Genomic DNA, 27,524 nt, shown 5'->3' on the forward strand with positions numbered 1-27,524 from the left:
ACATTTTATAGTGGGTGCCACTCTGTAGATGGCGTCAGAGTGCAAAATTGTGCTTCGACAACAAATCACAGAAGAAGAAAATGTAACGGATGTGACGTACGCTGTATATACGAAAGTGGAGTCGTTTCGCCCTCGCACTACACGTGAGTATGTAGTTTTCCTAGATTTTGAAGCCCATGCTAAATTTTGTTCCAAAACACTTCAGATGACCAAGTCAGGAGGTTTTCGCACATAGTTAACTTTCTGTCAAGACGTTGCAATTTTATACATTTTCAGAAATCTACCAGACTCAATATTTTAGAACGTATGTGCAACAACACCGAGGAAGATTCAAATTGTTTCCAGGAGTTTACTTTTTGACCGATGGCATGAATTTATTACTTTCACACTTGAATTGCTCTTGTTATACGTTTCTCATCTCCTATATTTTGCACGCTCTCCCAAAAGAGTTTCTCATTATCGTCTAGTTAAGGCCAGAGCGGTGACATCCGAAGTTAAAGCCGTCATCCGTCAATTTCTTTGGCCAAATAATTTGAAAAGGTAAAAAGCCTCTTAAGGATTTTATTGTCAGTTGTCATGACACTAAGCTGCATATTGTGCTGACTTAAAAGATGGCAGACATCGAGAAGCCATGGAAAAGAGGTGATAAGAAGAGAGCCCAGGAAGCAGACCATGCAGGAGAGCGCAAGAAGAAAAAACTTCAAAATGAGTCAAAGACAGAAGGAGATGGCGGAAAAAAGCGACTCGAGAGTGTGACCGTTGGCTATTACCGGCGTGTTGGAGAAAAACTGCAAGAAGACTTTGAACATGCTGAGGACAGAGGTAAGGGTGTTGGGAATCAATTTCCCTTATGGCTCCTTTTAGACTTTGTCATTTAACAATACACAGCGTTAAATGCGTTTCACATGTTTTTCTGCAGATGTGTTTTTAAAAAATGTTCTGAGTGAAGTCAAAGGTGAAGCAAGCATGGTGGCAATGAGTAGCACTGGAAGCATCACGATGCAGCGCCTGTTTGAGCAGTCAAGCCCTGATCAGGTGGCAGAAGTAATGGCTGAACTGGGTGGAGAATCCGGGTCCGACTTTAAAGGCATCTGTTGTGACCGTTGTGGCGGCCATGTTGTGGAGAGTGCACTCAGAAAGGTGGCCTCCTTGGCAGGTATGTTGAATTGTTTGGCTTCTCATCATTCTTTGAAGTATTACTTTGTTTTATGTGTGCCATCCTCAAAAATGTAACAAAATGGATGCGCTTTCTTAGCAATGCGCAACCAGTTGGTAACACCAAACAGGACTGACTGACAATTTTTTATATCATCTTTTCTATGTGTTTAATCAAATCAGCAAAAGAAGAAGAGGAGAGTGAGGATGCTCTGGTGGTCCAAGTATTATCCTTAAGTCAGGTGGTGAGAGATAACAGCGCAGAGTTCCTCCAGCATGTCTATGGTTCTCATGTCGTCCGCACACTTTTGCATGTGCTGGCAGGCTGCCTGGGACCTCCCCACATCCCGTCACGTCCAGGTAAACACACACACACGCACTTTTACGTACATTTTCTTTCTGTAATGATTTATTGATTTATTTCTTTTTTACAAGCTGCAAAAGACCGCCATGTTTCTCCTCAGTTGACTGACTTTGAGATCCCTACATCTTTTTGGTATGAGCTCAAAAGCCTCACAGAGGCTTTGATGGGCAACGTTAAACGTAAGTTCACATACTACATGCTGCAGAGTTATTTACGGAATTGAGTTATCGTTTTGATGGATAGTGTCTTTTGTCTTGTGCTGTCTCTTGCTAGTAAGCATCACAAACTTGCAGTCCAGTGCAGTATTCCAGACCATGTTGACTGTATGTCACAGGAAACGACCCAAACTTTGTAAGCGGCTAATCAAGGACATCATGGAATACTTGAAAAGTTGCCCCGCTGCTCCAGGAGTTAGGTCTGACTTGAAATGTATTTTTATAGCCATAGAACAGAAGCAATTTCTCACTTTGCTTTGCTTTTGTTTTTAGTCCGCTCCTGGTATTCCTGAAGGACCGAACTTCCAGTCGCCTTGTTGAGACCATTATTCAGCTGTCCTCCAAATCTCCTCTGCAAGACCTTTACAAAAATCACCTCAAGGGTCAGCTGGTTGAACTTGCACTCCATCCAATCGCCAACTTCCCTGTACAGAGACTGACTGCAGCGTCAGCCAAATTGAAACTGGTGGGTTTGGGTGAAAAAGTTGTACAACAGCAAGGATGACTGATGTGTTTCTCTATGGTTGAAGTTTCCAAAGTTATTCGATGAGTTAGTCCAAGGCGTGGAGGCCATCTTGGCTGCAGGTCACATGGGTGTGATTGTGCAGCTGGCAGAAAGCTGTGCAGAAGCTGAAGAATGCCAAGCAGAATTCATGCAGTGTCTACTCACTGTAAGTTTTGAAGTTATACACTTATTTGGAACAAACATTCGTTTTTGCTAAATGGAATTGTGGCGCCCTCAGGCATTCCACTGCGCAGAACCTGGCAGCCGCCACGTCCACTGCCTGCCTCTCTTTATGTCCCTGCTCACCTACGATGTGTACTACCAATCTGACACAGCAGAGGGCGGTGTACAGACAGAGGTGAACTTCAACATTTTTAGGTCTCAAGTGGAAAACCTGCAACCTGTGAAAAACAGTACTATATAGTCCTTCAGGCATTTTTGTGTTGTATAAATGTTAGCAGGTTCCAATACGGCTTGTGTCGTCTAGGTCCCTCTGTCATCCATCTGCTATCACGGCTCCCGGCTGGTGCAGGCACTAGCCAAGTTCCAGGAGCGCTCCATCCTCTTCGACAGTCTGCGCACACTAACCCCAGCAGACCTCTTGACACTGGCGTCTGACTCCTTTGGCGGCCACGTCCTCCAGGCGCTCGTCACCACATGCAGCGACAAGGCAAGAGGCAAGATCCTCAAGAGGCTGGAGGTACGAGCACTTTGCCCGGATTGATTCTGTGAACAAGTGTTATTGACCTGCTCGGAGGTAAAAGTACAACTGCCTGAAGAACTGCCTCTGTGTGCATCTGAAAACACTGTACACTTCTGGCGACAATTGGTAGCACCCTTGACCTGACTCTTTCTTAAAGTCTTTTGCTCAGTTCCAAACATTGTGAGCATTTCTTATTTTTATCCATTTCTTCTCAGGGTCATTTTGGTCAAATGGCATGCTCCAAGGTGGGTAGTCGAGTGCTGGAGGCCATATGGAGCAGTGCGTCTGTCAGTCATAGGCAAAACATTGCAGACGAGCTTGGTAATATGATTCATGTCCAACCGTTTTTGGATTTACAGTCTTTTCCTATGTTATTGAATTTGTGTCCTTTCTCACCTACAGTGTCAAATGAACACCAGCTGAGGTCAGATCAGTTTGCTCGCCATGTGTGGGCTAAATTTGCTCTTTCCCACTTTTCCAACAGAATGAAAAACTGGATGGAGATTCAAACCGGTCAGTCAAACAAGCGCACACTATTCAGTGATATTCTTGACTGAAAAGGCTTTTATAATATTTTTACTATTTGCCCTTCAATTATTCAAACATTTGAAGATAAAATCACTTCAAAAAGGTTCATTACTTGTGTATGAATTAAAGTACAGAAAGAATCACAAGGAGTCCCTTATGGTTTGATTTTTTTTTCATGAATTCCATTGTTTTCTAAGCCAATGGCATTAATACCAAAGCATACAAATAATCTATGAATATTAATCAAACACACCACAAATGAAAATTTCCCAGTCGAGCCAACAGCACAACAGTTAGTCTCTTTTTCTTCTTTGCACATAAAAGTATCTCCGTCTCAACAAATTTATTTGCCAGTGAAGAAACGTCATTTCTCTCATCAATTTTGTTTTGAATAAATATTTAAAGTATTTTTAATGACACAGTGCAGACAGATTTTTATGCCATCAGCAAAATTTGTATTAAAAACATTAGCCTGACAACAGAAAATCAGTAAAGCATATGACAAGTGTCAATATGAAAAGATAACAGTCACTCCCCATCCTCTGTTGTAGTACGCGTAAATGTACCAGTAGATGGTAATGTTGCTTTGTGTCATTTTTGCACAATCTGAGATAAGACTGGATGCTTGCACTTCCTGCCTTGCCCATTTATTTCAACTGGAAATATGCAAATGTAGTAGTTGTAATGTTGAAATCAATGACTATCGGATTCAAACAGAAAATCATTGCAAATCACCGATCACATAGAAAAACGACTTTCATTTTAGTTACTATTTGTTTTTCTTATTCTACATGCAGGTGAGGCAGGCACTCCCGTTCCCCCAGTGCAGCCATCTGTGAATATTTATTTAGAGTTGCAATTAATCCACAACTCATTGATTAGCCATTTAACCGATTTTTCAATTTTGGTTAATCAAGTAATTGTTCAGAGAAAGTTCAAACTACTCGTTCAATTAACCTTCACAACAAAGAAATGACGTCCCTAATCTGTTTTTGTATTGTGGGTATTTCACATAGGAAATCAATTCAATTAAGCTCACTGCCGAACATGAACATAATATGCTGAATTGTCTCTAAGAGTGGCTACACAATGAATCATTGAATCGAACTAGATAATGATTCACCTTGAGCATTCCTAACCCTCCCTGAAGTGTGACTGGGCAGCCTCGTGGGCATCTTCTCTTCTCTTTCACTGTTGTTGTCATTGCATTCAACAAGTGATGGACTTTGGAGCCTCAGTCTAAAGCCATTATTGTTCTGTTTTTATTTTAAATGACACCCAGTTGAGTCTCGTTAGAAATGTCCCCAGGCACTTGGGGCTTTTCATCTCTTCTGTTACCAGATTCATTTGATAGCTGTCTCTCTCTCTCTCTCTCTCTCTCTCGTTGCTATGTAGGAAGCAAATGGCACGACACAATGACCTTTGACCAAACACAATGACCTAATCGAATCACCTTCATCACAATGAGACCTTTTCCCCATCATATCGTTCTTATCTGTTATCTCTGCCCACCGTATTCTAGCATCGTCACCAACACTCCTCCACCCACATCTCACGGAAGAATTCTCATTGGTTATACATAAAGAGCACTGAAAATAGTCCTTCTTTGGTTACAAGTGAGAAATGATTCCAAAGGAATTCATTGGCCAACAATTGGCGCTTTTTGTCGATCTTCCCACATCCTAAACAGTCCTTTTCATCCCCAGCAAAAAAATGACAGTGTATATGCCCACCGAATGAGTCAGAGACAAAGGCGGAGTAGTGTCACAAAATGAAATTGTATCTTATTGTTTGTGAAATCAAATCCAACCTAAAAAAAAAAAAAAAAAAAAACAGCCATTCTTTCTTGAGCTCTCATGTAGTATTCATCTACTTGGTTGAAAAAGTAAAACAGGAGAAGCTCAACATTAATATATAGGACAATCAAGATAGCACTCATGATCTCCTAGACAACAGTGCCCAAGCAACCATTCCTCCTCAAAGCATTTCTCTAACCTCCTCACTCATTCTCTCTACCTCTCACTCACTTTTTTCCAACCTGTCTCTTTGCCAGTTTTTTCTTCCTCTCAAGAGTCCTCGAATGTATCCCCTTGATAGTTGATATATATATGTCAACTCAGAATAGCAGCTTGTGATGTGGTTGACCCACGGTTTACTGTTCAACAATTCTGACCTTCCAGGATGTAGTAGGGAAATAAAAAAGTGTCCCATACGGGAGCCCTTTGCTCGTTGGACCTCCAATTGCTCATGTCTATTTATACTAATACTTTTACAGACTGACAGGAATGGGATAGCTTCTCTAAGCGCTGACAGCTCCTCGACTATTTATGTAATGGGATTTGTATGTTTTTATGCTGGCTGTCAATTTCCATGAGGTTAGAAGAAAGTTCACTGTTGGGAGAATCAACTAGAGTCTACTGTAGGTGATGGAGTCATAACAGTTTTAAATGCTAACTCACAAGATGTATTCGATTTGTCATCTTGGAATTATGTCTGACGCCACCATTTGTTTGGTTAATTTATAAAGTTGAGTTGTCAAGGAAAACCAAAGGATAAAACTGACATTTTTTCCCCTTGGAAGCAAACAAATTGCTAATTTAACAAACTGTCGTGTCATCTAAATCAAATTTATAAAGGAGAATGATTTCAAAAGAAAACACACAATCCCAACATTGGAATGTCAAACAAAAGTTTATTCTCAGTGGAGAGATGTGTGAGTGCTCAGCAGACTATGACAAACAAATAGGCCAATGAAATCACCAAATGATTCCCGGGCGCGGCACCGCTGCTGCCCACTGCTCCCTTCGGGGATGGGTTAAATGCAGAGACAAATTTCACCGCACCCAGTTGTGTGTGTGACAATCATTGGGACTTTAACTTTATAATGCCAGTGGATGGAAAGAGAAACATGAAAACATCAAACGTCCACAGGAAGTTCAGATTTGTTCTTTTTTTTTTTTAACCTTCAATGAACAAATGAAGTGTTCCAAGTCACCTTTGACCTTTGACTCCTTCCTTGCAGTAAAGGGTTCTCTGTGCTGATTGCTTATGTTGCAATCATATGGCTTTAGCAACATGAAGAGGTGAACAATGACGAGAAACACCTTTTTCAGAAACACAGGATGTAGAAAGGCATACAAATGTATCAATGTGAAATAAAGGGTCTTGCCTTTGCGATGGTTTTGCTAGCTAGATTGTGCGTTACCTATTGGCCAGTGAGGTACAGTAAATCCATGAACCTACAGGGCCAGCCACCTACTGAGCATGCTATAAAATAGGACCCACAAAAAATGTTTACATTAGGTTTCTATCAGTCTACGTCATCAGTGCGTGCTACTTGATTGTGTGTTGTGTTGATTTGTGACAGCCATCAATCCGGCTTTCTGTGTCCTTCCGTCTGCATCCCCTATTAGGTTATATAAAGCATGTGCTATGTGGCCCTTTAATTCTATCCTTTATAAATCATTAAATGGGGGAAAAGTCGGGACAGTGGATTACATGTTAAAAATGAAAAATAAAGTAATAATAAAAAATATTGTAAAGACCCTGCACTCCTGAAGAAAGGAACAAAAGTAATCACACCCAAAAAAACTTCATCACTTATCATCTGTCCTTAATCATGCTTTGTAAAATACATGGTGCTGCAGTGATCTTAATAATAATAATAAGAAAATATAATATTAAAAATGAAACCTCCTGAGGTGAAACATGAAATATGCTTGTAGTTTGTTGTTTGCTGTGTGATGGAGTGAACACCGATTATTGGTGGATCTTAACTCCAGTAATTAAACATATTTGGAGTCATTTACTATTCCTTCTTATTGTTAAACGATAGCAGTTTTGTTTCCTGTGTTGGTCTCTTTGTTTTTGTTTTCAGAGCTTATTCTTGATATACTTTGACATTGCTCCTAGTTTTTTTTTTCCAGCCTCAATGTGTTGAGAGCTCAGCTCCTGCCACGCCCAGTCCTCGGTTTATTTGCTATTTTGAATCAAATGTACTTGTTACTTTTGCATCCCTGTTCACTTCCGAGTCCTTACCCAAGTTAACGTTCACCTGTAAAATCTAGCCAGCCAGCCAGCCAGCCAGCCAGCCAGCCAGCCAGCCAGCCAGCCAGCCAGCCAGCCAGCCAGCCAGCCAGCCAGCCAGCCAGCCAGCCAGCCAGCCGGCTGTGTAGTGTTTCCTGGATTTGTTTTCATCAGTACTCGAAATCAAATGCTTTATCTCCAAATGGTGTGTTGAAGGACATGCAGAATGTGAGCTTTTTGTGCCTGGTCTGTCCTACTTCTCTTTCATTTGACATTCCATACATAGCACGTCTGATGTGTGTACGCACGCACAAGTGTTGAGCTTGTATACATGTAGTGGATGTCACAGTGCGCTGAGGTCGTGGCAGGAGCGCGATTTCTGCCGAAGGATCTTGCTGCCCCGGTGGCGACTCATCTCTCGGTAGCGTCCTCTGTCACGCTCTCGTCCGTAGGAGCGTGGCACGAGCCCGGCCAGAAAGCGCTTGGCCCGGCTGGTCAAGCTTTCCCTGCGTCCTGAACCGGGGTCACCGTCTGCCCAGTTGGGTCCCACACAGTCGCCCCTCGCAGCTCGAACGGCCGCCTCCAGCAGCTCGTTGGTGCCGTGTTCCAGCGAGGCTGACAGTTCCAGGTAGTGGCAGTCAAACATCATAGCGCTGGATTGGGCCTCTGGTGATGACAAAAGAGGTGAAAGTCATCTTACAAATGTTGGCAGAAAGCTGTGACTGAATAAGGTCAACCATTAAATTTCAGATGTCATTGAAGTGTGTGTGTGTATATGTATATATATATGTAATGTATATATATATATGTGTATATATATATATATATATATATATATATATGTGCGTGTGTGTGTGTGTGTGTATATATATATATATATGTATACCGTATTTGCTGGTGTATTGGTCGACCTTTTTCGATCCAAAATCGACCGAAAAAAATCGACCTCGACTTATACACCGAGTCATAAAATTTAACTTCGTATTCATCGCTTCAAATGTGATGGTAACCAAGGCCGTTTCTCATGCATCTCATTGTGCGTTGCACTTAGAAAATTTGAACCGGGCGGCGTGCGCGAGTGCGCGGCCCGCTGGAAGTCGAATGAGGCTCAGCGATCTCCTCCGCGGTGCTTATAAACAGCCGATCCGCTCGGCGGGGGCTATTTTCGGCCACTCGGCGCGTGCGCACGGCCTCCCGGATGTGCCGGGCGGGTGCGCGAGCTCGCCGGCCGCTGGAAGTCGAATGAGGCTCCGCGATCTCCTCCGTGGTGCTTATAAAGTGCCGATCCGCTCGGCTTGGAGCTATTTCCGGCCTCCCGTTGGTGCTGGGCGGCGTGCGCGAGCTCGCCGGCCGCTGGAAGTCGAATGAGGCTCCGCGATCTCCTCCGCGGTGCTTATAAACAGCCGCATGCGCACGGCCTCCCGGAATTTGAACACATTTCGTCAATAAATTTCGCATATTGAATTTTGAAGTTTAATATAATGCAACAATTGAGCTCGACTTATACAAAGGATATATCATAAAATCGTAAATTTCCGTCGAATTTTAGGGGGTCGACTTATACACCGAGTCGACCTGTACACCGGCAAATACGGTATATAACAAAAATAAAACAAAAATCTGACATTTAGTTAACTGCTTTATATGACAATATGTTTTACTTTGTGTTGATGTCCCCCCAAATAAAGAGCAAGTAGTCAAATACACATCCTTGACACGTACAAAAAAGTTATGAGGTACATCTGAAAATGGCGGTGTACCTAATGGAGTGTCCAAGTGACGTCACATATCAAACAGCCAATCAGAAAGTGGGGGTGAGGGCGGGTGTGGCACTTTTCACTTAAACCAGGGGTGTCGACCTCCAGTCCTCGAGGGGCTGCGTTCCAATATGTTTTCCAAGTGACCCTCGTTAAGCGAACCTGCGTGAAAACTTTTAGCTCCTTTCACGTTCAAAAGGAGCTAAAACTTTTCACGCACCTGCGCTTAACGAGGGTCACTTGGAAAACATGTTGGAACGCGGCCCCGAGGACTAGAGCTTGACACCTGTGACCTTTGACCATGATACTTCCCTAATAAAGTGGCCTGTTATTAGGTACACTTGATAATGGCGGTGTACCTAATGGAGTGTCCGTGTGATTCCCTCGTTAAGTGCAGGTGCGTGAAAACTTTTAGCTACTTTTGAACGTGAAAGAAGCGAAAACTTTTCACGCACCTGCGCTCAACGAGGGTCACTTGGAAAACATGTTGGAACGCAGCCCCGAGGACTAGAGCTTGACAACTGTGACCTTTGACCATGATATTTCCCTATTAAAGTGGCCTGTTATTAGGTACACTTGAAAATGGCGGTGTACCTAATGGAGTGTCCGTGTGATTCCCTCGTTAAGTGCAGGTGCGTGAAAACCTTTAGCTCCTTTTGAATGTGAAAGAAGCTAAAACTTTTCACACACCTGCGCTTAACGAGGGTCACTTGGAAAACATGTTGGAACGCGTCCCCGAGGACTAGAGTTTGACAACTGTGACCTTTGACCATGATATTTCCCTATTAAAGTGGCCTGTTATTAGGTACACTTGAAAATGGCGGTGTACCTAATGGAGTGTCCGTGTGATTCCCTCGTTAAGTGCAGGTGCGTGAAAACTTTTAGCTCCTTTTGAACGTGAAAGACGCTAAAACTTTTCACCCACCTGCGCTTAACGAGGGTCACTTGGAAAACATGTTGGAACGCGGCCCAGAGGCCTAGAGCTTGACACCTGTGACCTTTGACCATGATATTTCCCTATTAAAGTGGCCTGTTATTAGGTACACTTGAAAATGGCGGTGTACCTGATAGAGTGTCTGTGTGAGTCCAAGCCAATCAGAAAGTGGGGGTGAGGGCGGGTGTGGCACTCTTCACTTTCTTTAAGCTTTGTCCATGATTTTTCCCTAATAAAGTGGTCTGTTATTACGAACACCTGAAAATGGCGGTATACCTAATGTGTCCGAGAGACGTCACAGATCAAAGAGCCAATCAAAGAGTAGGGGTGAGGGCGGGTCCAGACCCACAAATTTGCCCATCATAAAATGTATTTGGGTTCCACCAGGACTCGAACTCAGGTCGCTGGGCTAAGAGTCCAGAGCACTAACCACTGCACTGCGGGACCTCACGTGTAGTGTACGGAATATACGTACACTATATGGGTCGTTGGAGCAGCTCAAGCGAACACCGGAGACTTGATGAATTCAAAGTCATCCGCATTAACTCTGCTACACTCGTGACTTGGATGCGTTTGCAGTTCAATTCTTCACCATACTGATATACCCTCGCCGGGTAATTTAGTGTTGTTGGGTATATTGAACATTCTCTAGCGGCTGTGTGTATCGAAGCGGTTAAGGCTCTGCCTATTGCAGTGTTTCCCAACCTTTTTTGAACGAAATCTCAAAATTCTCCGATTTGCCACGCATGCACGATTAGCCTTGCGGAAACTGACCTGTGGTTTGGTAATCCTGTTACAATTCGCTCGGTATTTAATGTTGGACAATTTCCCACGGAACATCTCTCACGTGACACCGGTGTGCCGCGGCACACTGGTTGGGAAACACTGCCCTATTGAACTATTATTTCTTTGCGTCACGAGTTCAAATCCCGTTAATGACTTTTTTTTTATTTTCTTTTTTTAAAGTGTTTGCCATTTTTTGCAGCTAGTCGGAAATACAAACGAGACGTTTCATTCAGCATTTTTATTGAGAATTTGAACAGTTTTGGAATCAGGGAAGTTCCAAGTCGCTGTGACGAATCTGCAGTCGCGCGAAACTGCGCAACTCACCTTACAATGACAGTCGTAACTCGAGACGGGGAGCAAGATAACGTGGTAGCAACTTGACATGTAACACCGGAAAGACTACGTGCGCCGCGGACGTCAGACTAGATGTAATATATAAATGTTATATAAACAACAATTTTATCGAACTAGCTGTGTCACTCCAAATCAATAAATCCATCAGAATCTTCGTCTTCCGTGTCACTTGGGAAAACAAACAAACAAACAAACAAACAAACAAACAAACAAACAAACAAACAAACAAACAAACAAACAAACAAACAAAACAACAACAACACACAGCTGTTGACGCCGGAAAGACTACGTGCGTCGCAGACGTCAGACTAGATATATCAAATAAATGCAATATAAACAACAATTTTAACGAACCACCCGTGTCACTCCAAATCATTAAATCCACCGGAATTTCAGCTGCCGATTCCGGACGTACGTGCGCCGCTGACGTCAGCCTCGTTGTCAGTTGGCGGCTCCAATTATTCCACAGATCGACGTATATAACTATATTGTAGCGTTACCAAAGTACCAGGCAAGACGTGGGTTTGGTAACCGGCTCTTTATTTCACAAATCAAGAGCTCAACATGTGAGCCAACAAGCGCCCTGGATCGCTTTTTCCGGTCCCCCTTCCCACCCTGCTGCCTTCACGGCCTCCCTAGAAAATCGGAAACTACTAGTTTAACAACGTACACGTGGCTACTCTAAATAAATTATATATCAAATAACTATAACATAAATAAGTTTATCGAATGATCTGTGTCACTCCAAATCATTAAATCTTCCGATTTCGGAAGTCAGTGAATGGAACTCATTGTCAGTGAGGCTCCAATTAATCCACATCCATAGTGCGCCCTCATGCGGTTCAAAGTAAAAATAACATGTGAAGTGATCAACTATACTAGTAAAGTGTCAATGATCAAGTAAATATTTGTGAAAATTTTCACATATGAGTCGCTCCTGAGTATGTCACCCCCAGTAAGTACCACAAGTATAAGAATAAAGAATAAATCTTAATCTCTGTTAAATATTGAAGCATTACAGCAGCTGTCAAACCTCAGTAGCATCACTTAATAGAGGGAAGGAAAATCCCAAACCTCATTGGCTGGGTTTGGTATCAATGAGAGCTGATTCAATTGAATTTGGTCTTATAAATAGTTGATAACAGCATTTGGGATTTATTGTTGGAGTGGAAAGTGAATATAGAAGGGAAGGAGGAGTCAAACATTGATGAGTTGAATAGAATAGTAGGAGGGGGTGGAGAAGTGAAAAAGAAAGAAATCAAAAGAGGACACACAAGGCTAAAGGGAGATGAAACTGGGGGCGGAGACAAGACAACTGAATAGAAGGGCACAAAATGAAGGATGAGAAAAGACAGATAAAGTCGTGTTAACTGATTAAAAATGTCTCCTATGTTGGAAAGCATATCTTTGGCAAGTGGAGGGAAAAAGGCAGGCATCCAGTTCAAGTCAAGTTTGACTCGTTTGAATCCAAGTTAGAGTCACAATGCTCCGAGTCCAAGTCAAGTCCGAGTCCACAAGGTCCGACCGAGTCCAAGGCTGAGTCTCGATTTTATGTTCATTAATCATGTGTGCAGATAAAGAACATAAAGCATTTCCAAAACAATGTTGCTCTATTATTGGTGGTCAGCCTCCCGGGAGAGACGAGATTGGTCACAGGGGAGCACCGAGTGGTGAGAGGCAGCTACAAAACAACGTGGAACTCAAACTCAATAAATGAACACCAACAGGGTTGGCTGTCCACCTTCATTCTGTGGCTAAAAACACATTTTATAACCCTGCTGATGACTGACATATTTTGATAAGCTTTATGTCAAGTTTCTTCTGAAGGAGTTTGTTCATTTTCAGTCATAAAAACATAGCTGGACTCAGTCGAGTGGATTCAAAATAGTGGAATGAGACAAAAGCCTAGGGGAACGAGTCAAATCAGAAAGAACAAAAAGACGTGTTGAGTCCAGACTGGTGTACGACAGCCCTGGGCCAGGCACAACAAATAAGAAATGAGTTGATGCTGACTCAATTTTAGAACGATGCTCTCGGCACCAGGTTGTACACGACAGTTGAAAGGCATCAATTTAGAGCCGGGGTGAGACCCCGTGAAGACAGTGTTAATGGCAAGGCTCGGAATAAGCCCATTAATAATAAATAATATCACGCTTTTCTGTAGTATACTCAAAGCGCTCACAGTAGATGCATTATTGATACATTCACACATTCACACTCATGGTAAACTACATCAGTGAACACAGCTGCCCTAGAAATTGCCCCACCAAAAATGTTTCTGGACAAAAAAAAATGACAGTGTGAATTCAAGAAATAAAATTGTTGCTTCGCACATATATAGAAAAGGTGTTGTTTGAAATCACAAGGTTTTGACAAGAAAGGAGACAGACAATGGGAATGACAACTAAGCCCATGAAGCCAAAGTACAAGTTAACCAAAGCCCATATCGAGTCAGTGATAAACGTGTGTGTGTGCGTGTGTGTGTGTGTGTGTGTGTGTGTGTGTGTGTGTGTGTGTCCATGCGCTAAGATGAGGGAGAGAGAGAAGGGACCAATGGTATGACCGAATAAAAGTGTCACTGTGCATGCCATAAATAGAGTTTATGACTTCAGCTCTTTTGGCCTGACCAATAATTCCGTAAGGAAGATGCTTCAAATGTGTCACACTCACACATCAATACGGGAATACGTTGCCCTAAGACACAGGTGTCAAACTCAAGGCCTGGGGGCCAAATATGGCCCACCACATCATTTTATGTGGCCCGCGAAGACAAAATCAGATTCGTGTGTCATTACTAGAATTGCAAATTGTCTTAACTTTTAATATCTTTTTTTTAAATATTTGACAAGTTTTTACTCATCTGATTTGAAAAGGAGTCATTTGTCAGTTTGTTTTTGTAGCTTTTATTGTATATGAGGTGCACATACATTTATTTGGGTTGACAGTCATAATGGCCCTCCGAAAGAAGCTATGACTACAAAGCAGCCCGCGAAAAAATGAGTTTGACACCCCTGCCCTAAGAGAACATAGAGAACATTCCTTGTCAGGTTCCAAGGGAATATAGAAAGAATATTTTCATATTGCTGACCTCATTCATGCTCCTAGGTTGTTCTTAGTTTCTAGTGGTGTGAAAATGCTGAGTATGGTAAAGCCATTTCTCATTATTCAAATCTAACGTTGCTCCACTGAAGTTACACCAAAGCTTCCACTGACAAAGACCAACAGAAATGGCCACATTTTGCAACTTCAAGTGCTGTTGAGGTTTATAAAAAAAAAAAAAAAAAAAAAAAAAAGAGCCAAGCATGATTCAAGCAAAGATTGATATGTTTAAAGACAAACACTTTCATGCCACTTGTTTTTTTTCCCCCTACCAATCAGCATTAGTACACTGGTTGGAAAAACAAATGTGAACAAATCTTGAGAGATGCTGGTTTGTCAATACCAATATTGATTGGCCAGCATGTACATAGCCTGCCTCTCGCAGCTGATATAGGCTCAGACAGATGTGCACATAGCCATGAACACAAACATTCATAAATGAGGGAAATCATCTGGAAGGGAAAAACAAATGAGTGGAGTGAATAGTGATGACATTTATTGTTGCACCTGCAGAAAGATATGTTTTTATTTCTAAATCAAATGAAAAGATAATGGAAGGCACTTTGTGCTTATCCGAGTCAAACGTTAGTTGTTATTTTCTGTTTGAAAAAAACAACAACATAGGCAACAGACTCGAAAAGGCTGGATCCCCTCTGAGGCAAACAATGCCAACTTTTAATTGAGTAACTAATTTGCCAAATTGATGAGCATTCAGAGAGGAGAAGATTAATTCTATAGATCAAATGAATGTCTACCCCAACAGCTAATCGAATTGGGATTTGTCTCGCCAACAGAAATACATTGATTCGGCTCATCCGGGATAAATCGCAAAGAAGTCTCCCTAATTTGTCTTATTGTCTGGAGGAATGAAGTTTCATCTCGATACATCTCAAGAGAAAAAAACAACACGGAAATAACTAACCAAAGAGTAAAAAAGAAAAGAACAACGTGACAGCTATCTATCCCGTAATTGCTTGTACCAGTGCTCCATCTGCTCATCTGTTCAGTGGAAGTGCTTTTTTTTTTCTTTTTTTCTCCAGAGCAGTCAAAGACGCCAGTGTAAGAAGATTGACGCTGTACGTCTCCCTTCGAAACAGGAATTATGTTTGGGTAGAAAGAGAAATGGCAGAATTCTACTAGGCTAGCAAGGAAACGAGCGCCTTGTGTGTTAACAAGATTTACAGTGATGGGTCCATCCACCAAGCACTTGTAACAGCATCAATTAACCGAGCCAGGGTGGAAGAAAGTACTACATAGAACAGGACTATCTAACTACTACCAAATAAAAGCAAATTTGTTTGGCACATCTTTGAGGGATAGAAATGTCCAATGTTTAGCAATAAAGATGTATTTACATTGTGATTTTGTAGAAATATGAAATGAAACAGGGCCAAACATCTCACATTCTGTCTCATGTCTCAAACCAAATTGATGTCATACCAAAAAAAAAGAAAAAAGAAAATAGCTGACTACAAATAGTCAACTTCTGACAACATAATAATTCATAAACTATTCTTTACAAACATGCATATGGGTTCATTCTTACTCATTTGCCTCACAATGAAAACGCTTGTCAGTGGTCTTGATTTGAAAACTTGATATGGAGGCCAGATATTAAATGGCCACTTGATTTCCCCAAGAGCAATATAATTGCATCCCCCTCAGTCTGGTGAGTGTTAAAGACAGAGATGAAATAAAAGTTACTGGTAGATTTCACGAGTAACCAGCTGACTTGTTCATGGTCTCATTTCACAATGAGAGATCTATTAAGGAACACCTCCGATGCACACTTTATAGCATCATTTAATTTAGACAAAGAGGTAATTGTGTTATAGTAATACAGGAGGGAAGATTGCAGATAGGACAGACTTGTGTTTTTGGCCATTTTCAGTGAGAAAAAAAAAAAGACTATAAATATACTTTATGTGTTCCAGTTTCCTCTAATATCTGTATCTGTCGAACCCAAAAAACATGTGCATTGTTGCTACATGTGGAGATAAACAAAGCATGAGGCGCCTGGATTAAGAGAGATACCACACTAAGCCATGGCTGGATAATGGCTTTTAGCGGGAGGGGTGTCTTTTTGCATTTGTGTGTAGGTAGACGCAAAAGATTCCATCTGCTGTACCTACCCTCGGTGCTGATTTCACGAGAGCGAACAAGGTCGCTCTTGTTGCCCGCCAGGATGATTGGCGTGTGAGGCTGGGACTCCCTGAGGAGAAGACGGAGCTGTGCCGTGCGATGGAAGCTACGCCTGTCAGTCACGGAGAAGACCAGGATGCACACATCACATTGGAGAGTGGACAGGTCCTGTGAATATGCAAGTTTGCATGATTAGCATGATGTAGGCCTACTATAAAGGGAATGTGGCAGATGGATATGAGCAGAATATGACTTGGCTAAGACATATTGTAAAAAGATCTCATGAAAGCAATCAGCGTAATTGGAAATTTTCCCTTGACTTTATTGCTTCATTAGGACTTGGCCACTGGAAGGCAGTTTGTGGGTGGTGCTGAAGTTTGTAGCGCTGCTGCTATGTCAAGGGGCAAAAGAAGTTTTGTTCAACTTGACGGCGTGCAAGCATCACGCTTGCTTTTGAATCTCCTGACCCTTTTAGCAGCGAGCGCTAACATCCCGATGGGCTTTCCTGTCACTGAGGTTCAATTAGCCAGAATAGTTGGAGCAGAAACAACATCTTGGACTTGCTCAAGGCTATTTTTCTTGCTTTCTGGAACTGAATCGATGAGCTACTGAACGTAGGCGTATATTAGCGGGCCGTTTGCTCATGTTATTGTCTTGGAGCAGCAACACCAGGGGTCATCATCATCATCACACGTGGCGTACGCTCATACAAATTTGGAGCTCATCAAATTCAATTGAACAGATTTGTGCCAACACATGAAAAGACAAAATCTTCATGAGTCTGCCTACTGCTATCAACTCAAGATGACTAACACATAACTGAGTCAACAGTACATCTACATTCTATTTACTTGGATATAAATAAATGATCATGTCAACATGTTACTGGATGTGGTATGACATCCTAGACATGGAGCGTTTTTTTCACTTTATTTTGGTGTCTTCATGAATAGCAGGCATTACATGACTCATTCTCACCTCTGCCGACAAGGAATAGGAGATCAAGCTTGGTAATGCATGGAGGATTTAGCTAGAACATCTATTTCTCTTCCTCAGAAGAGAAAATTCCTCTTTGACTTCAAATGATTGTCAAAGCATCATGGTCGATGCAAACACATTTCCTTCCATTGATGGAAATCCGAGAGGAGACTCCACAAAAACAATCACATCATATTTTGTATCCTTTTCAAATTGTCATAAACACTGCGATATCTTCAATGGTACAAATAGAGCAGACTCACATAGAAAAACACAAACATTGGTCAAGGCTGAGCAATTCTAATTTGGGTCAGCATCAAATCTTACACCTGACACACTCATCGAGCCATCTGTTTTTTGTACTTTTGCTCATTAGGGTCATGAGTGAAATGGAGCGTATCCCAGCTGACGTAGGCGGTGGACACCAGACAATGTTCACATTATTCTTATGGACAAATAACCATTCACTCACATATTCAGAGCAATTTAGAAAGGAAAACCTACACAGGCGTTGGGCGAACTCCACAAAAGAGGTCTTGATCCAAGTTTCAAACCCACTAGAGTCTAGTTGGTGTCAAACTCAAGGCTCGGGGGCCAGATACGACCCACCACATCATTTTATGTGGCCCGCAAAGACAAAATGTGCATCAACTTCATGTGTCAATACTCACATTACGTAAAAGCTGTCTGTCTTTGCTTACTGAACAAGTTTTTAAAAATAAACACAAACAAATAATAAAAATCTATCATCCTTAGCGGAGAAAACAAAAGCTTTGCACTGCATTTTGACTGTCCAAGTGTGTAACTGCCCTTGGCCTACATCCGTAGTCCCCAAGGTAAATTCTTGCCCCCAAGAGAACTCCTGACGTCTGAAAAATTCACCATCTTCCAAATGGCCAAGTAGTATCAGATCAGACCCCGCAGCAGGATATTTGTGGGGAGTGTATTGGCAATCTGTTTGATGGAGTACAAGAAAGGACAAGAGGAGCAAAAGGGAGGGGAGGGAGGGAGGGATGGATGGATGGAGCCACCAGCCACCTGTCACAGTCTCAATGAGGGAGGAAGAGGAATGAAAACAAGCTAAGCTAAGGGAACCACACACAGATGAAGCAGTGTGCATTTTCAATGTACAAATATAACGAAAGAGTTTGATGGCGCGCTCTGTAGGAAGCCAAGTAAATGCAATCATAGGCAGAGGAACTTCAGACTGTGCCAACACGGCATATTTTTTATCTTAATAAAGCACCTTTTCTCTGTTCACTAAGAGCAGGCCATCTGTCAGCGACTACTCCCCCATGAAGAAACAGCTCACAGACAGGAAAAAAACCCCCCAAAAAAACGTTACATTAAGAAACAGTGCAGGAATAAAAACGAGGTCACTCAGAGTGTATCGCACAGTGCCTGATTTTACTCTCTTATGAAGATGTATGATCCAAATTTTGATTGTTGAAATGGGGTTAGAGTTCCCTATTGAATGTACTTTATGTATTAATGGTAAGGTTTCCTTTTTTTTTATTATCACATTCTTCACATATTCCCAGTACATTCTGGTTAGCAATACAGCGGCTGGATTAAATTACTTCTATGAATAAATCATATTTTTTCATGAAAATTGCTGCTATGCTTTGAAATGCTGATTATTGGGCCATATTTTCTAAATGAATGCATCAATTATTAGTAGTGGCCAAGACAAATTGTGCGAGTGTTTCATTGAAATATAGTTGAATAGAATATTTGAAGTTTGCTCAATGCTGAACAGTCCCCAATGGTATCAAATCAATACAGGCCATAGCAAGATAGATTGATGTTTTTTTTTTTTTTAAATTTCTTTTTTTTTTTTTTATCATTGTGGAGAAATTGTTCTGGCCTTCCAATTTGAAGATAAATGTTCTCATAATGAAAGGCTCACACTGGAGTCAGACAGGCCAATCTTTTCTATCAGTGAAGGATTTATTTACACTGTATTTATATTCTATAGTCGACCATATGGCTATAATAAACCATATTTAAAAAAATATGAATCTCTACTTGATATTCAGAAAAACATCAATGTTGTCATTGTGAGAAATAAAAAGACTTTTTAAATGAGTGGTTACTCGAATATTTACATTTTTATAAGCTTGAAGGAAGAAGCTCTTGTCACTGCTGCAGTGCAGTCGCTCCCAGCTTCAAAGAAGACTATCAAAAGTGAGAATCATTTTCTTTCCAATCCACGGTCAAATAGTCTTGGAAATAATAGTGATCCACAGCAAAGCATTAGACTAACCATCATTCAGCTACAATAATAATAATAATAATAATAATAAAAATATAGATAATATGAAAAAGTAAAAAAAGCAAAAAAGTTGGGAGGATGATAAAAGAGGTGAATTAAGTTTTCAAGGACGGAAACGCAGAAAAAGAAAGATCAGGAGTGAGAAGAAGCCCAACTGAGAAGAGGCTCGTGCCGTATTCACACAGCTAAGATCTCATAATTGGATGACAAATCGTTGAGTTTATATCTTGTTCTTTTTCTCTGTTTTGTTTACTGCTGCAGAGAAAACACCCCCCTGAGGGAGTATAATGCTTCAGGCCATCTGGCCTGCACTGACTCATCACCTGCCCTCCCTCCCTCCTTCCCTCCCCCCCTCCCTCCTTCCCTCCCCCATCTTCCTGCAGGAACAGTAAATCCCTACCACTATCAAAAAGGATGATTGACCTTTGGCTCGATTGTGGAAGGAGCTTCAAGTGGATTTCAATTCAATCTATTCATTTTCTATAGTGCATGTCCTGTTCCCGGTTCAAATTTTTTTGCACAAAGGGCAGCGTTGGTTCACCCTGGACTGGTCGCCAGTCATTTGTAGACAATATTCACATTCACACCAATGGACAAGTTATTGTCTCCAGTCGACCAGAATGTTGACCAGACTTAGAGTCAGCAAAATAAAAAAACAACATGGAGACCCCACACAGAGGTTACAACTCAGAAGCCCTTGACTGTAAGGCAGATCTGTAAATCACTACTTAACCATGCTGACCCCATAATACAAGAAAACACCAGACCTTTGAAGAAAGATAAAATATTTCATTTACAGTGTCGGTCGGGTCAAGCTGACTTAAGCTTAGTGCAAGGTATTACGGTTTTACCAGTTACGTATTAACATTTAAAGCATTAACATTTGGGATGGCAAAGAAAAAAAGAATAAAGGCCTTAAATAAATCTCCAATGTATCCCATTGGCTTTAAAGAAATACTGTTTACTTTGCCTTATATCTAAAATTCAAATATCTTGTGACACAATCTAAACAACACACAAATGGTTGTTTGAAATTCATAAAAAAAAAAAAACACCTTTTCATGACACTTGCCAAACACTGATGACCTCATTTAAACAAAATTATTATTTTCCTGATTGATTAACAAGGTACATTTGAGCTGAAAGGAACTGGAGATCAAAGCGCTTCAGTTGATATCTTCATCTAAGTGTAGTAGTTTCTGTGGATTAGGGGCAGAAACTGGAGAGTTCAAATCAAGTCAGATACAAAAATGCAAAGCAGGAAAAAGAAAACTATGCCCAAAGACTGCACTCCATCGACATTTGAAATGCACAATTTGTTCCTGCCCCGAGTGGTAAAACAATGCTTCGTTTTTTTTCTTCTTTTATTTCCACCCAAAGAACAAAAACATGCACTGAAGCCGCAATTAACTCCCTCCAAATTCTGCCTTTACCCAATGTAATTGTCTTCATCGGAATGAACAGTCTGGTCCTTAAGGGTAGATAATTAGTTTTCTACTCTTCTCTCTTGCTGCACATCAGCATCACTCAGGCTGTCCCTTTTTAGTTGGCATAAATAAATATTGCAATTTGAATCCATCCAATATGAATGGAGGAATCTGAACACTGTACAGAACTATAAACGATGACAAATGATGATAATGCGAATGAGAGACAAACACAGTCCAGGACCCTTCTGGTCTTCAGTGACCTCAATTTCTTTACATAACTGGCTGCAAATGTTCTCTTTTGAAGAACGACATCACACCAGTAAAGTTAATCTACTACATGCAAGAGGACAAGATTGTCTGGCCGGGTCAAGGGCAGGCCTTGTTGTTTCTATTTTAGTCTCACGGATGGATGACTTATAAAAAGGTTCCCGCCTTGTGACGTCAACAAAACTCAAAGCAGATCACAGTTCTGGCTGACCTCCATTGAAGTGATGCCAGCGTTGCTCATACATGCACACACGTGTGCCGTTGAGTGTTTAGTTGTGTCATCCCACCAACTATAATTGGCTACAGTGCTGCCTTCATTTGGCAAGCAGTACTATCCAAGAAAGTAGTGGAAGCTTTCCATCTCTGTTTGCAGTTTACATGGCAAGAAAAGGTGCTGCTCACGCTGGCTTGGGAGAAAATGACACCCTACAATACAGTCAAGATTTGGATGATGAGCAGGAGCTTACGCATCATTGAGCCAGCTTTGTATTGTGTTTGTGTAAACGCGCGTGTGTGTGTGGCTGTTAGGTGATGTTTCTATTTTTTAAAAGTGAAGACAATTTGTAATTTTAGCAATGACACAAAGTCCATGCAAAATTTGTCTTTGCGGGCCACATAAAATGATGTGGTGGGCCGCATCTGGCCCCTGGACCTCAACTTTGACACGGATGGGTTAGCACACATGGAGTTCACTCTCAGGCCTCTAGAGACTTTTCGGCATGGGGGTCGAGGCCACGTCATTTGTCGTGCAGCTGTGCAGTATCTACCTCACGCAGCCGTCTGTTTGTGAATTGGGATTATACATGTGCACTGCTGCTCATCAAAATAAATAAATAAATAAATAAATAAATAAATAAATAAATAAACATGTGCATGCATTGGTGGATTATTTAGGACACCATCCGGTCCTCGCCCGCCAACTGATTGAGGCTCTGGAGTCTGTCCATGCGTCCTGCTGGCCCCCGCGTCTGTCACTTGAGCTTTAATACCCTGGCCTTGAATTAACACGCACAGAATAATGAATGTAATCAACACCCAATGAGGGTTGACAGCAGAAAAAGGCCAGCGGAACCAAGCTGCAAAGTGTATCAGTTGATTTGGGGAGGAGAGCAACAAGAAGAAGGAATGTCAAAATAATTAGAGAGACGGACGGAAGGCAAAGCCAACGTTCTTTCAGTGGTGTTCTCAAGGCTGAAGCATTTCTACTCAAGAGGAATCCCCTGAAGGCCAGAGTGGACATCTGGACAAGGATACGTACAGATTTATCCATACCAATTGCTAATTAGATTATTAACCGGCATTGATAGTGTCATGCTTTTTTCATTTTTTCATCATTTCACTGGTCAATCTTTTTGCAAATCTTTGATGTCTTCCAGCTTGGTTGGTTTGGTTCTTTTAATTCAAGCAGACTCTACACATACTAATCAAACAGATGTCGAATTTAGAATGTTAATAATTTAATTTTTTAATTATAATAGCTTAAAATGTGGTGTATTGTGCAAATGAGCAGTTTGCTCACATTTCCTTTTTTTACGTCGCTGTTAATTTGATTGTTCTTGTTAAATAAAGAACAATGGACATTTTCAGTTGGGGAAAGCCAAAAGTGGTATATTAAGATAAAAGTGTACGACTGACCTGTTTCCAATTGTCAAAAATGATGATTTTGCTGTCCTCGTCGTCCACTGTGACTGTATTCTCGTAGCCCTCACCTGTAAGCAAATATTCAAGCAAGCAGTGAATATCCGCCCAATGGTATGTCAATATATCAAATAATAGCCAGCAAAACAAAGAATTTGAACTTGACTGAAATGTCAACTGTCTCATCTGCTATATGAAAACAATATTTTTCAGGCTGCATTAACATTTCAGAAAATGCCAATCTTAGTCCAAACAAAGAAAAAAAAAGAAGAAAACATCATATTCTAAATTTGGTGTTGTAATGGTGTGAATGCATTCAGAGTGAATATGCTCTCAAGAGAGTTTGTCACTTGGGCCAGAATAATGTGAGAATATCTCAACTGGGAGGGAGGTGCTGAGTGACATTAACCTTCTTTGCACAATACTGAAATTTGAGAAATTGGTTAGATCGTTATGTTGTTAGACACATACATACGTATACATACATACATTCTATTTTTAGGTTCAACCTTCTGCTGTTAAGCACTGCTGACTTGTGTTGGGAATCAGTCGGTCGGTCAGGCCACGTTTTAATTAGCAGAAAGTGTTAATCCACTCACAAAGCTGATATGGTGGCACACCAGTCATCGCAAAGTACAATTTGCTGTTTCTTTATGCTGTTCAGAGGACGACTGAGCACTCCAGAACACATTTGTAGAAGGGAAGCCAAATTGATAAAGACATCGATGAAGCTGAAATGTGTCCATTTATCAAGCTTCAAGTAAAAAAATGCTTTATGCTTTGAGTGTGAGCATTGTGCAAGTTGGTAGATGCCCTTCAGTGACAGTGATGGAGGGATTGGACGACTGGGACTAATGATTAACAATAAATTTTGACAACACAGTTCTATTGACTAAGTGAGGTCACTGGAGAAGGAGGTTCAGCGTGTCTACCAGAATGGAAATTGAACACTAAATAATTTAGGCAGTGATATGTGCAAGATATATCTTACAGATTCATAGTCAGTTTCTGGGTACAAACTGGGTGAATGATTTCATATCCAGGGAGATTGATTTTTTGCAATTTTTTTAGCAAATCCTTTCCAAATGTGATCTGAGGGAGAACATGTATGCAAAGTGATATATGGGGCATTACCACAAGCTTGGGTCTCAGAGTCTACAGAGAGGGATCTGTCTGACTGGCCAGCCAGTGACAAGGCCAGCGATGACTTGCCCACGCCATTCTGTCCCAGTAGCACAATCTTCAGTGCCCCTCCGTGACTGTGGTAGGTAGACTGGGCTGCTGACGTTTGACTGAACGATTCATCACGAGGTAATGTGTCACTGATAGGCAATGTGGTAGGTTCCTCCAATCCCGGGATCCAATCGCAGTCCTCAGACACAGCTTCTTCTCTGCGCAGCTGGTGCTTGACAGGAAGGGGTGTGCTTCCTCGGCGGAGTGGTGGGGCCGTGCTCAGAAACATACTATACTAGACAGGTACAAAAAAAAAAGATGCCTTACTCACTTTATACAATAGACATTTTGGTGATACCACGCTACTGTCTTCCAAAATGATATCGAGTGAAAAAAATGCTAACATAAAAGTAGTATGTGACGCCGCTGCAGCTCAGGCAAAGGAGCTGCTCATCAATATTATCACAAAAAAAAATGCAGAACACCGAACTGTGTGTGAAACTGCATTTGCCAGATGGTGTTCCATTCCTTTCCACTTAGGGGCAATGTTAGCCCTGTAATATATTGTTCATAATGTTCGGTTTTTAATGCTCTTAATGCATAATGCTCTAGTGATACTTCATTTAGAGGAAATGGAACCTGATATCATTTACTTATACACTACAATATTGAATCAACGGCTGCCTAACAAAATGTGAACAGAGTATCGGGTGTTAACTATTATTTAATACTGCATAACTTTTATTTTGTATTCTATTTATAGTGCATCTTAAAATATTAGGAACCGCATTGACACTGTTTAATTTATATTGCTTTATAAAGTTAGATAATACAATAACAGATATATTATATAAACACAATACAGTATGGTAAATGATAGTATTGTGCAATATGGTGCTGTGCATGAAGTCATTCCACAGTTCTAGTATATGATTTATTTATTATTGGAGAGCTGCCTCAATTACGTTAATTGAAAGCGCTAATCAATTAAGCATGGCCTCCATTGTCAACAGGCTCAGGGGAGCCCTATGTGTAGGCTAAGGTAACCCTGACCGCAGACTGAGCCACTTGTCAGGGGTTAATCTGCTTCTCTCTGCAGGCTGGAGAGAAACTAGGCCAAACAACAGTGCGTGATGCAAATTTAATTCTCCAGCCAATGTTTTTGTGCTTCTGCTTTTACACAGCCAGCTGGAGCTCTCCAAAAGGCAGCCATGTACTGCTTTGTATAATAAGTGCTAGGGAAAAAATGCATTTATTATCTTTATTTATTGTTATTGACGGTTTGATATCACAGTTGAACAGTTATATATGAGTACTTTAAAAAAAAATGAACAAATGAGTTCATCTTGAGATGCACACAATAAACTAGTTTAATTATCACCTTAAGACAATGTGCGTGTGCGCAGGTTACCGATAAAGAAGATGATTGAATCATTGATGGTATGTAATGGATGCAAAAATAATAGGTGTCGCCTTACCTGGTCAGCAGCCATGGTTTGCAGGAATGATCTTTGGAGGAAACGCGTGCTGTAGTAGTTGCGGGACCGGACCAAGTCATCTGCTCTTAAATGCAGTCCCGATAAGACAAGCACATCGGCGGCGTCATCGCGTGGTGCAATAAAAAGACGCTCCACGTCTCATTTATCATGATGTCTATCTACTACGGCGCGTAAAATCCGCTGGCGGAAGGAAAGGCGCGGCGCCGCGCCGCGTGGAGACCGAGGTAGGGAAGCTTGGAGTAGGCAAGACAAGACAGCACCTGCTTCTCCACCGTATGGAATAGGATGATGGAAATGAGAGAAAGCCATCAGCAATCCATCACATCTTCTAGTTGACCTTTTTCATGCGTCCCAGCGAGCAACGGCAAGCATGCATCCCTCCCCACCTCTGACAATACTCTCTACCTGTCTCCCCCTCCCTTCCTCCATCCATCTCTCTCTCTTCTCCACCCACCTCTCGCTCTTTCTCTCTCTATCTCTCTCTCTTTCTCTCTCTACCGGGAGAGGGAGCCAAAGTGATAGACGAGTCGCCCCAATTGAAGTGAAAAACATATTTTTGGTTGCAAATGTATTTCTCATCTTTTAGCACGGCTTTTGTTCGTCACTCGTGGGCATTTTGGTGGATGGCTCTTGAGATTTACCTCAATTATTGTTTTCCTTTGAAACATTTGAATCATTTCTAATTCCAGTTAAAGACAATATTTGGTATTTTTTCCCCTGAACAACAACAAGAGTTATTTCCCCATTTAAAACAGGATCCCATGAGAGCTATATTCTGCCTGTTTTATCTTTGTCCTTACGGCAACACACTTAATTCAAATGATCAGCATCATGAAGGTCAGCCGGGAAACGTGCAAATCATGTGCCAGTACATCGGCGTCATTCATTATGACCTCCATGTCTTGGTTGTGTGCTGCTGAAAATTATAACCTTCATAACGTATTTCCAACCAAGACACACAAAGCCTCCCTCTCATGAATCAAATGATCATCCATAATACATCTGAGCATTTAGAGTACAAATTCAAAAAGGAAGACCAACAATTGGTGTTCATGCCTGGTTCTGGCACAGAATGCAAAATACCTGAGTCATTAAAAAAATATATATTTTTAAATAAATTCAAATATACAATTTAAAGTGGCCTTTCTCCTGGATTTTCACTTCCCACTCCAGGCAGTACACTGAATGTTAATGCAAATGGTTGTCAGTCTCTAAATTGACCCTGTGACCTGCTATGGGCATCGTCTACGATTTGCCGAAAGTATGCTACGATAAGCTTCAGCTGCACGCAACCCTGAACAAGATAAGCGTGATGGAAAATTGATGGATGGGTGACCGACAATGATCCGATTCATGTGTGAATGTTCAGACTGACTTTCAGTGTGTCAAGCTCTGTGACTGACTGGCTGACTGATGAGTACCAAAGTATTACTACTAGTAGTACTATTTCTTGGCTGCCATACCAACTTAATGGTATATCTCCCAAGGATGCTGACGTGAGTTAGCTTATTTGAATCCAGCAGGTTTGCATTTAAGAGCAGTCAAATCATGACGCAAAAGGAATTACAGCTATTTTACATTCAGATGAGATACAAAGGCCAAAGACATTTCCATAACCTGCCCTGTCCTGTCCCTATTTGAACCATCACTTGAAAGTAGATAGGCTCCACTTGTTAAAAAGTCATTTCCCATAGCC

General features: G+C 41.4%; 2 protein-coding genes across 5 annotated transcripts; one reads left to right on the forward strand and one right to left on the reverse strand.

The window, feature by feature from the left end:
- Positions 1 to 42: 42 nt before the first annotated feature.
- Positions 43 to 3,616, forward strand: LOC125985315 (nucleolar protein 9). 3 transcript variants are annotated; one of them, XM_049748033.2, is made up of 13 exons: positions 43 to 143; positions 448 to 540; positions 612 to 822; positions 920 to 1,156; positions 1,339 to 1,515; positions 1,591 to 1,698; positions 1,793 to 1,934; positions 2,008 to 2,200; positions 2,265 to 2,405; positions 2,478 to 2,597; positions 2,727 to 2,939; positions 3,158 to 3,263; positions 3,345 to 3,616. In XM_049748033.2, the coding sequence occupies exons 3-13, from the start codon at positions 612 to 614 to the stop codon at positions 3,497 to 3,499; spliced, it is 1,803 nt and encodes a 600-aa protein (XP_049603990.1). In that variant the 5' UTR covers positions 43 to 143; positions 448 to 540; the 3' UTR covers positions 3,500 to 3,616. The 3 variants fall into 3 exon arrangements, with proteins under 3 accessions (XP_049603990.1, XP_049603992.1, XP_049603993.1); XM_049748035.2 differs by having other exon boundaries at positions 87 to 147; XM_049748036.2 differs by having other exon boundaries at positions 106 to 143; positions 468 to 540.
- A 2,526-nt stretch (positions 3,617 to 6,142) lies between these two features.
- On the reverse strand, positions 6,143 to 26,781 carry rem2 (RAS (RAD and GEM)-like GTP binding 2). Of its 2 annotated transcripts, none has more exons than XM_049748038.2 (5): positions 25,808 to 26,781; positions 24,291 to 24,619; positions 23,154 to 23,227; positions 16,559 to 16,736; positions 6,143 to 8,162 (listed from the first exon to the last, which is right to left on the reverse strand). In XM_049748038.2, exons 1-5 carry the CDS (start codon positions 25,885 to 25,887, stop codon positions 7,840 to 7,842), a joined length of 984 nt encoding a protein of 327 aa, XP_049603995.1. In that variant the 5' UTR covers positions 25,888 to 26,781; the 3' UTR covers positions 6,143 to 7,839. The 2 variants fall into 2 exon arrangements, with proteins under 2 accessions (XP_049603995.1, XP_049603996.1); XM_049748039.2 differs by having other exon boundaries at positions 24,291 to 24,624; positions 25,808 to 26,772.
- Positions 26,782 to 27,524: the final 743 nt, after the last annotated feature.

The sequence above is a fragment of the Syngnathus scovelli genome, chromosome 17, assembly GCF_024217435.2.
Source record: "Syngnathus scovelli strain Florida chromosome 17, RoL_Ssco_1.2, whole genome shotgun sequence".
In the NCBI taxonomy this organism is placed as follows: Eukaryota; Metazoa; Chordata; class Actinopteri; order Syngnathiformes; family Syngnathidae; genus Syngnathus; species Syngnathus scovelli.